The sequence below is a fragment of the Lactuca saligna genome, chromosome 2 (genome assembly GCF_052625555.1).
Source record: "Lactuca saligna cultivar CGN05327 chromosome 2, ASM5262555v1, whole genome shotgun sequence".
Lineage (NCBI taxonomy): Eukaryota > Viridiplantae > Streptophyta > Magnoliopsida > Asterales > Asteraceae > Lactuca > Lactuca saligna.
Genome location: NC_136418.1, coordinates 159,456,190 through 159,467,699, shown reverse-complemented (window position 1 = coordinate 159,467,699; position 11,510 = coordinate 159,456,190). Strand labels below are relative to the sequence as shown.

At 34.5% G+C, this 11,510-nt stretch overlaps 2 protein-coding genes across 2 annotated transcripts; one reads left to right on the top strand and one right to left on the bottom strand.

Annotated features, from left to right (window-relative positions):
- Positions 1-1,788: 1,788 nt before the first annotated feature.
- On the top strand, positions 1,789-5,597 carry LOC145032393 (P-loop containing nucleoside triphosphate hydrolases superfamily protein). The gene is made up of 8 exons (XM_078981176.1): positions 1,789-2,220; positions 2,328-2,509; positions 2,928-3,259; positions 3,362-3,443; positions 3,518-3,940; positions 4,031-4,789; positions 4,875-4,985; positions 5,071-5,597. The coding sequence occupies exons 2-8, from the start codon at positions 2,354-2,356 to the stop codon at positions 5,437-5,439; spliced, it is 2,232 nt and encodes a 743-aa protein (XP_078837302.1). The 5' UTR covers positions 1,789-2,220; positions 2,328-2,353; the 3' UTR covers positions 5,440-5,597.
- Positions 5,598-8,396: 2,799 nt separating this feature from the next.
- On the bottom strand, positions 8,397-11,510 carry LOC145032392 (uncharacterized). Its single transcript, XM_078981175.1, has one exon. It carries the CDS (start codon positions 11,479-11,481, stop codon positions 8,872-8,874), a length of 2,610 nt encoding a protein of 869 aa, XP_078837301.1. The 5' UTR covers positions 11,482-11,510; the 3' UTR covers positions 8,397-8,871.

Sequence of the window (11,510 nt, the reverse complement as noted above, 5' to 3'; positions counted from 1 at the left end):
GGTTAAATTAAGTGAGCGCAATAAACATGGACCTGCAAAACATAAACATATATTTCATATTATATTTTGAATCCTCTCATTGTGCTCCAGTTTCCTATTGTGAGCGCAATAAACAAGAAATATGCGATAATCAAATTATTTGAATCCTCTTATTGTGCTCCTATTTCCTATTTTGTATCACAGTTGCTGACATATAAACATGGACCTGCAAAACATAAACATATATAATTGCGATTTCATCGTCTTTTCCAAAGTAATTGCAATTGCATTATCTTTTCCATTACTTTTTTATGACAACCAAACATTTTTTTTATTCCACTAATATATTTCATTACAAAATAATTGTGATTTTATTATATTTTCCATTACATTTCTTATGATATGATAGCCAAACATTTTTTCATTTCACTGTTATATTTTATTAACTATTTGATTACTGTATATTTCTTATGACAACTAAATAATTTTTTCTCATTCCGCTATTATATTTCATTACTAGGTGTGAAACCCGTGTATTACACGAGTTTATTAAAAATAAAAGTTTAATGTATAAATATTATTATTTTTAAATACTTTTACATAAATGCGAACGATATAATGAATAAGTAAGTAATTCAATCTATACTAATTAAAAACTATTGATATATTTTAAATAATGATGTTGAAAATTAAAGTGTAAACATTAAATATTTTTTAAATTAACTTTCAAAATAAATAAAAACGAAATGATGAATAAGTAGTTATTGAATCTATACTAATAAAAAAAATTATTGACATAATGTAAATAGTTGTTATGAATCAAAATTTCAAATACTTATTTGAAGATGGTGTTCTTTTTTATTTATTAAGGTAGAGATAGAGATGTATTATACACACATATTTATTTATAGAATTTGAATAAATAATAAATTTGTTATAATTCAAATTAAAAGTCCAAAAAAGTAAAGATATATTTTGAATTCAAATATGAGAAATCTTTGGAAAAGTTCCAATATTTTACCCTAATTTACGAAAAAAATCGCAAACTAAAATTTGTTTACGAAAAAGACCCAATTATCGGTAAAAATGACGATTTGGTCATATTTTTCCGGTTTAGCGGTTTCATTACTTACCCGATTTTAATCAAATCTCATTATTTTACCATAATTTACGAATAAGTCTCAAATTATGGTAAAATAATGAAACTTTAATGAAAATTATGGTAAAATAATGAGACTTTAATGAAACCTAGTAAGTATTGAAACCGATAAACCGAAAAAAAAAAGGATCAAATCATCATTTATTTCGGTAATCGGGACTTTTTCATAAACCAATTTTAGTTTGGGACTTTTTAGTGAATTATGGTGAAATATTATGATTTTTCCGAAGATTTCTCTTTCAAACATATCATCAAATACACGATAATACTTGTGTCGTTAGAATATCCATTAGAATTCAAATATATTTGTAATTTAATAAACATTTAAATAGAATGAATACTTTTCATATATAATATTAATCAGTAGAATTTGTTATTAATTAAAAAAATAAAGATATCATTTAATATAATGCCATGTAGAATTTAAATAATTATAAAAATCTCAATCACATGTAACAAAATCTTTAAGAAATAACAAGTTGAATATATAGATACCAAACATTTTACTGTATACCAAACATTACCGACCTAAAAAATAATTGTGATTTTGTGTATATTTAACAATAAAGGTATGTGGGAAAGAATATTTTGTGTATATATATAGTTTGGGAGTTTGGGGGGAAAAGGCAAGGAAGGACCTACATGGCAACATCACCTACACAGTATAAAATAAAGGACAATAAAAGTCGCTCATAATCGCGTTCTCATAATATAATAACACTAAATAGGGTTTCACCATTTCTCATTTCTATTTGAAAGGTTCAGCCCAAATTCGTCAAACAATTTCCGACAAAAAAATTTAACAAAGAGAGAGAAAGAGAAAGTGGAGGGGGAGACGACTCGTGGAGTGTTGAAGACGCTGATGCGTGGATGCAGGTGCCAGACACACCAACAATGACCACATCGCTCTGGAACCCCCCTTCTTCTTCTTCTTCTTCCTCTTCTTATTCCACTACTGATCATCATCGTTATAATAACAAGGTTCCTTGTTCAAATGCCGATTTCCTACCCCTTCCAAACAACCCATTGCATTGATCTGTGATTTTTGATTCAACTATATCACACGATCTTCCTTTTCTCACGTAAGGAAGCTTTTCACTGGTTCTACATTTGTTTCCTGTTTCTAATCCGCATTGCGATGTTTCGATCCGACTTGATTTTTTTTGCTTTTTTATTTGCAAATTGACAGAGGAAACGGAGAAATTTGCGTAGAAGATGGAGGTGGCGAAATTGTTGTACATAGTGGTGGAGGATGATTGTGGTGGTGATGAGGAAAGGGAAGAAAATGAAGAATTGACATTTAGGTACACACGTCATGTTCTTCAGAGCACTTTGCAGTTGATGGGTTGTAAAGCACGTCACGCCTTCAAGGTTCGCCAATTTCATCCGTTCTTTTATGTTGGAACTTGCTGCTTTGATTTTTATTTCTTCTTTCTTATGAAATTGAATGAAAGTTCATAGACTTAAGATATCCTGTTAACCACTTATGTAGGAAAAAGTCAATTATTGCAACAAAAAAGTGCAAGCTTGTACACATTGTCTAATGCTTTTCGTAAGAGAAGATTGGATCTTTATGAATTTTTAGTATTATGATCCATGGATCTCATACTAAACCTTAAGCTTTTGATAATTAATACCACCCAACATATTCACTTCTTAGATCAAAGGCTATACTTATGATGCATTCTACTCCTGTTGCATGTATATTTCTGTTTCTATTTCTCCATTAAACAACTTCATGCAATAATCTTATACACCTGCACTGAATACAATCTTCTTCTTTTACCAGATTAGCCAAAGGGTCTTTGAAATCATGAGAACCGAATGCTTAGGAGACACTTTAGCTGCCATGGGTGTCATCAAAACAGGAAAAGATTTCTTAAAAGCTCGCCCTAGTAAAGAAAACAGCCGTGTGACTGATAGCCGATCAGACAAGGAAGGAGGAAGTAGCAACACCTTAAAGAATGATGATAAAATACGAAGCATACCTTTTGAATCCTACAAAAAGCGTACTACAGTTGTTGTCAAAAGAAGGAGGTTCATAGATGTTGTTTGTGATGCTCTTGCTGAATACAAGTATGTTGGTCCCAATCAGAGAGCTGATTTGGTTTTAGCTTGCAGGTATTTATGTCTTTAAATATAAAATATATGTTTTCCAAATCCAATCATGAAGACATAGCCTCTTATCTTCTTCTTCTTCTTCTTCTTCTTCTTCTTTTACAGAATCAGAGAAAGAAAGGAATCTGTGACAGTGCTACTCTGTGGTACCAGTGGATGTGGCAAATCTACATTGTCTGCTTTGTTGGTAATTTCAAGATTCTTGATTTGTTATTATAGTTTGAAGTATGTAGATGTTGACCCATGAAATGAATTGTGTAGGCTAGCAGATTAGGGATCACAACAGTTGTATCTACAGACTCGATAAGACACATGATGAGGAGCTTTGTTGATGAAAAGCAAAATCCACTCCTATGGTCATCTACTTATCATGCAGGAGAACATCTAGATCCAGTAGCTGTTTCAGAAGCCAAAGCCAAAAGAAAAGCAAAAAAACAAGGAAGTTCCACATCTTCCCCTCAATCACAATTCAAGACCACAGGTCCTTCTGATGCTTCAACATCACTACCTAAAGAAGCTGGTTCTACCACAATTGACTTAATTAGCCCTAAACAAATGGCAATCGAAGGGTTTAAAGCACAAAGTGAGATGGTCATTGATAGTCTTGATAGACTCATCACAGCATGGGAAGAGAGAAAAGAATCAGTCGTTGTTGAGGGTGTTCACTTGAGCCTTAACTTTGTGGTATGATAAATAAATAAAAAAGTTTGAATCTTTTTCCACTTTGGACATCTAACTTAAGTTCTTGATGCCAAGTTTTTATGAAAAATGCAGATGGGGTTAATGAAGAAACATCCATCAATCATCCCATTCATGATATACATTACAAACGAGGACAAACACATGGAAAGATTTGCAGTTCGTGCAAAGTACATGACTTTAGACCCTGCAAAAAACAAATACGTAAAATACATAAGAAACATCAGAACAATCCAAGAGTACCTTTGCAATCGAGCAGACAAACATCTAGTTCCAAAAGTAAATAACACCAATGTTGACAAAAGTGTTGCAGCTATACACGCGACAGTTTTCAGCTGTTTAAGAAGACGCGAAGCTGGAGAACAGCTTTATGATTCTACCACTAACACGGTTTTTGTAATCGATGAGGAATATAGGAATCAATGTGTCGCTAACTCACTCAGCTCAAAGGGAATGTTTCAATTGATCCAAAGACAAGGCTCTTCAAGGAATTTAATGGCTCTGTTAAACGATGATGGATCTGTTGCAAAAGCATGGCCTGTTTGTTCTGTAGATGCTGATGGGAAGCCGGTTTTAGGACATCCAACTGACGAGAGTAATGGAATAGGAATAGGAATTGGGATTCCGATGTATGGACCATTACAGATTGGAAAAGCGGAACCTGTGAATCTCCAATTTGGTAACTTTGGAATCAGTGCTTGGCCTAGTGACCTTGGGTGCACTAGTCATGCAAGTAGTGTTGATGAGTCAAGAGGCGAGCTTACTGACAATGGTAGTAGATACCATTCTTCATGTTGCAGCTCGCCTAAGGCCTCTGATGGACCTTCTAAAGAGGTAATCAAACAAGAACAAAAAAGACCAAAATACCCTTTCTCTTTCTCTCTTTCACTTGGTTATGTTTTTCTGACTGATATTTTAGTTGAAGGAGGAGCAATCGGTGTTTGGAAGCGATGAAGAGGTTGATGATCAACTAGATGTAGATAGTGATGAAGATCTTAGTGATGATGCTAAAGAACATATGCATGAAGAGGTACATACACATATGACATAACACATTCGTTTTTATATTGTTTTTTGATTGTTGATGATATAATGTTGATGGGTTTGTTTTATAGATGGAAGGTTCAGTGGATGAAGAGTCGACGAAATCAGATGAGGAGTATGATGACCTGGCAATGCAAGATATTCAAGAAAATGGTTACTTTACTGATGATGAACTTAAGCAACATAATGCGATTAATAACAATCATTATGGGGACAAGTATAGTCAAAATCTTGACCGGTTTTTGAGAGCCAAAAGTGAGCCAAGTCCTGATTCAGGACACCCAAACCCTAGTTATGCGATCAAGGAGAAAAGGTTGTTGTATTCTGGAAGCTTTAAGGTGAAGAGAAGATCGCATAGTATTTCGTGCTTTGGTAAGGATGGGCCATTGAGCCCAACATTGTCGAGGATTACTGCTACATTATCTCCTGATCATCCTTAACTTTAGTTTTGTGGGTTTGTTGTCTTTGTTAACTTGGAATTTAAGAATGTAAGTTTGTGTTTGTACTTTGTAGTAGGAAGGATATGGTTAGTTGAGACCTCGTCAAATATATGTTTAGTGTTTCCATGAAATTAAAGATTGCATAAGTTCACATAGTATGAATATGGTATGAAGTTATGGCGATACAAAACACAATTCACATGGTTACGAATAATGCAAATTGTCCTTCATTCTAATAAATGTTCTGACAATATTCGGTAGTTCAAGACAAAATGTGAAACATAATGTGAAAGATGCAACCACAATAGATGTGAATAAAAAATAGTCAATATTAATTTCATAATATATTAGTATACATCATGACGTTACATAAAAGGCTATTTCCACTAGAACTAGTATTGTTCGAAAAACTGATAACGACATTATTATCAAAGTATAACTTGTTGGAGTTAGTTAATGAATTTTAGTCCACCCATAAGGTTCCTCTAAGATATTGGCCCTCGTGATGTCATGAATATGTACACTCAAGTTGACTTCTTGTTATGTTTTCATTTCGCAAAATTAGAGTCCGGAATAACCAACTTCAAGGGTATTTGTTGCCTATAAGTTAATAGGTACTCTTTTGTCCATTGTAAGTATAATACCTTCATGGTTGCTTTCCAATGGTCTGTTGCATTGATGGTTTTGGAGTCTACTGAATGGGAGAGCCAAATTTTTAATAAGTGAGGAGTTGTTTACATGTTTCCAAGTTTCCTAGTTCTATGTAGGAGTTTTAGGGTCTTTAGAATTCTTTATATAAGACTATAGATAAAGTCTTATAATCATGTTTTTGTTATTTAATTCTTTTCTTCCCCCTATATTATCGACTTATGCCTTGTAAATTTCCTCTTTCACCGCGTTTTTATTGATATACCAAACTCTTCCACCGTTACTACATTGGCAACAGTAAGGGAATAGATTTAGATTTACATGATGTATATATTGAGAAACGAATTAATATAAGGGTGCTACTAAAGACACACCAATCTATCAATTTTATCATACTATACCTACTCTAAACATTAATCATTACATTTTTTCCAAAAAAATATTTTTTTTCTCTTCTTTTTCTCTCTCCATCTTTCTCTTTCACATATATATATATATATATATATATATATATATATATATATATATATATATATATATAATATTTATTTTTATTATGTTTTTGAAATTCTTATTGATATTAAAATGTTCGAGAAGTTAAAATACTATTAAACAATTGATATCCTTTTTATTAATAAATTAATTGTTTGTATTCTATTATTTGTGTAATTTACTCTAATATAATTCTTTTGAGAAATATCAAGAAAAAATAAGCATCTCCACATGTCATTCATTGACCTTGAAAAGACATATGATAGCGTCTCAATGAGCTATATTAGGGCTATACGGTATATGTATTGTCGATCTACAACATGCGTCCGAGTTGTAATTGGTGACACAGAGCCATTCCAAGTTGAAATTGAGCTTCATCAAGGATCGGCTCTTAGTTTGTACTTATTTGCTTTGATTATGGATACTATCTATTGTGAGACCCAAGAAGAGACCCCATGGTGTATGTTTTTTGATGATGACATGGTTCTCATGGAAGAGTCTAGAGTTGAGTTGAATGCTAGGTTGGATACTTGGAAGACATCATTAGAAGAAAGGGGTTTCATATCAACACTACTAAAACAATAGTTGGTGTAATTTTAGTAGGGAAACGTTGAAAGAATAAAAGTTTGCATTGATGAGCATGTTTTACACCCAAAATAGAATTTCAAGTATATGGGGTCTATTATCCATATCGAAGGGAATGTAGAGGGTGATATTACATACCACATAAAGGCAGAATGGTTAAAATAGAGGGCAACAACGAGAATTTTGTGTGGCAAGAAGGTGCTCTTAAAAATTAGAGGAAATTTTATAGGGTAGCGATTAGACAAACTTTGTTGTATGAATATGAATGTTGGTCAGTTAAAGAGAGAGAGAGAGAGAGAGAGAGAGAGAGAGAGAGAGAGAGAGATGGAGGTCGCAAAAATGTAAATGTTGTGGTTGTCGTGGTAGAACGTTATAAGACAAGATACCAAACACGGCAGTTACGAATTAGTTGGGAGTGACGTCGACCGTTGACAAATTAAGGGAAAGAGGATTGTGTTGGTTTGGACATGTCCATAGAAGATAACCACCGGTCGTTGTTAGGCGAGTGGAGACGATCACACTCAAGGGGGCAAAAGAGTAGAGGTCAACCAAAAAGGAAGTGGGAAGATAATGTGATGTTAGACTTGAAAGAGGTAACTCTTATCAAGGACATGACCTATAATAAGAGAGAATGGAGACTAAAAATTAGTATACCAGAGTAGTGGTGTTATAGTCTAGGGTCTAATTTATTTTTCTTTTGTTGACTAGTAAATTTTCACCTACCTACTCATGGTTCCTATAAATTCAACTTGTGCTCTTAATATCTACTTCCAACTCACTTTAACTATCTACTATAATTATTTGTGTGTCCATTCATGTTTGACTTGTTTTTAATCATCTATTCGTAGATTGAATTCCTCTAGTAGTTTTTTCCTCAAACACGCATCATTGTTTCTTCATCATGAGTTGATACTTTTGCGTATAATAATATTATGCAGGGATTTTCTTAGTGTGGACACATACATATAAATTATCTATTTATTTATTATTATGATTATTATTATTATTATATTTATTATTATTATTATTATTTTACTATTTTTTTTTACAGAAGTCTTCTACGAAAACAGTCTCTATCCAGTGATAGGAGTTATGTTCGTCCTACCTCCGGTCACCCTATTTGTATGGGACCAGGGTTGTTAACTTCTCTATAAGTCCTTTTTGGGTGTATCTCATGCCAATAACATAAGAGACTTCATTGGGATCTTACATGTCAAAATTTCTTGGTGGGAAACTATGTCTCACATAGCATATACTTATTATTACTTGTTATAGGAATGTCATCAATAAAAATCATAATGAAATGTGTTGAATAATACATCTAACAACATATACTCAATCTACAATGAACCATCAGAAATACAAAGCAACCAGAAACCTCAAAACTTCACCATTAAATCAAAGAAGCAAGCCTTGGTGCATACCATGGGTCATGCATGACCTTGGGTGAAAGGCTTTTGGCTAGTGTTTGATGCAACTTGCAGGAAGCACACATCTTTTAAATGTCTGCATGCGCTAAACTCTAGTTCAAAATCATGCCATTTGAGCTTCTTGTATTTGTTGTCCAGAGGAATCGGCATCACTCATTCCACAATCTTTACTTGCCTTTCTGGATTCATGGCATGTGGTGAGCCTATTTCACATGGCTCAATTCCAATGTGTATAAGACCATAGTTCAATCAAAAGCATACAATACTTTTTTAAGTTTTAACCATTTGCCAAAAACTGGATAAAACTTGTTTCAGGGGTTGCTCCACATTTCACCACAATGCTCAAAAGTCTGCTTGCTTCTTCAACACGATCCAACTCACATAAACCAACAATGACCATGTTATACAAACGTGCATCACCAAACAATCCTTTCTTTTCCATCATTGAAAGCAGTCCAACTGCATCATCAAGCATCCCTTTTTTACAGCACCCATTGATCAAATCATCAAAAACATCATGCCCCAACTCGATCTCCTTCCTTTGCATCTTATTTGCCAACTTTTTTGCAGCTTCCATTTCCCCAATCCCACATATCCCACTAACCATGATACGGAATGTCTCTGCATTAGGCACAACGCCTCTCTGAAGCATTTTATCAAACACTTGGAATGCACTTTCCATTCTCCCTAATTTACAATACTTAAAAATGATTGAATTCCATAAATAGATCTCCACAATCAAATCTTTATCGTGCATTTTCATGATTGTTTTTTCAGCATCTCCAAGCTTCCCAATGCTTAAATACCCGTCTACTAAAAACTTGTGGGTTTCTAAATTAAGCTCCACCCCTGTCTTCTCCATCAAAACTAATAACAAATCAAGCTCTTTAAAATTCCATCTTTTGCAACATGCATCCACTAATGTATTGAAAGTAATCACATTAGGTTCAATGTTCTTGCACACAGCCTCGATTAATTCTCTAGCCTTTTTGATCTCACCATTTTTACACAATCTGTCTACCACAACTGTCAAAGAATAAACCGAAACATGGATGCCAGATTCCACCATTTTGTAAAAGAAAACTAATCCTGACACTAAATGTTCACATCTCAGGAGGGCAATCAAGTAAATAAAACACGTCCTCTCATCAACTGCAATTCCGTTGTTTCTCATATAATTGAAAGTCTCAAAAGCCTCAATGAATTTCCCACTATCCGAATAAACTTTTAGCATCAAATTGAACATTTTTGACAAAATTCCAGAATCAAGACATTGACTTTCAGCAAAAGAAACTACATTTGAAAATGGGTACCTGAGATTCCCCTCATTGGCTAATGAATTTATAAGAGTCTCTGCATCTTCAAACTTAAATGACTTTATTGTCCTGCAAATCAGTGTTAAATAGTGTTCTGTTTCGATCTTGAATGGGAGTAGAGATTGATTTTCTGAGATGATTTTGAAGAATGATAGGCATCTACCAGTCTTGATTCGCCGATTTGAGAGGACCAATCTGACAATGTTGGGAGTAAGGGTGGAGAGAATGGCGGCGGTGGTTTTAGTGGTGGTGGATATTTGGGTGGCGGAGGAGATGATGACATCAGCCATTTTTAGGTAAGCTACTTGGGTGGTGGATGGAAGGTTGTCAATTTTCTTTTCCATTGTTGAAAGCAGGTCAATAACATCATCAAGCTTCTCCTTTTTACAACACTCATTGATCAAATCACTGAATATATCATGGTCCAACTCAATCTCATTTCTTACCATCTTCTTTTCTAACTCCTTTGCAGCCTCCATTTTCTCAATCCCACAAATCCCACTAACCATGATATGAAATGTATGTGCATTAGGAGCAATACCTCTGTGAAGCATTTCATCGAACACTTGGAATGCACTCTCCATCCTACCTGATGTACAGTACTTGTGAATGATTGAATTCCACAGATAGATCCCCACGTGGAAATCTTTGTCATGCATCTCTGCAATCATCCTTTCAGCGCCCCCCAGATTCCCAAAGTTCAAAAACCCATCTATTATAAGCTTGTAGGTTTCCAAATTACGCTCCACCCCTTCCTTCTCCATCAACAGTAATACCAAATCCAACTCTTTAAGATTCTTTCTTTCGCAGCATGCATTGACTAAAGTATTGAAAGTAATCACATTAGGTTCAACACTCCTGCACACAGCCTCAACTAATTGTCTAGCCCTTCTGATCTCCCCATTTTGACACAATCCGTTGATCACAACCGAAACATCCATACCAGATTCCACCATTTTGTAAAAGAAAACTAAACCTAATCCTAAATGTTCACATCTCAGGAGTGCAGTCAAGTAAATACCACACGTCCTCTCATCAATTGTTATCCCGTTGTTTCTCATATAATTGAAAGTCTCAAAAGCCGCAAAGAACTTCCCACTATCCGAATAAACTTTTAGCATCAAATTAAACAATGTTGACAAAATCCTAGAATCAAAACCTTGGCTCTCAGCAAGGGAAACTACATCTGAAAATGGGTACCTGAGATTTCCATCATTTGCTAATGAATTTATAAGAGTCTCGGCATCTTCAAACTTCCTTGAGTATATCGCCCTGTGAATTAGTGTCACGTAGTGTTCTATTTCGATAGTGAACGGGATTAAAGATCGGTTTTCTGAGATGACGTTGAAGAACGATAGGCATTCGCGAGTCTTTATACGCCTGTCTGAGAGAACCAATCTGACTATGTCGGAAGTAAGGGTGGAGAGAACGGCAGCAGGGGTTTCAGTGGTTGTGGTTGTTTTGGAGGCATAAGAGATGACGACCTCGGCCACTTTCCGGTGTGTGTTGGTAGGAAGGTTGCCATACTTCTTGATACATTTGAGGTTTTGGAGGGTTTTTTGGATCGACATCTTGTTTGGCGAGTTTTGAAAAGATTTCT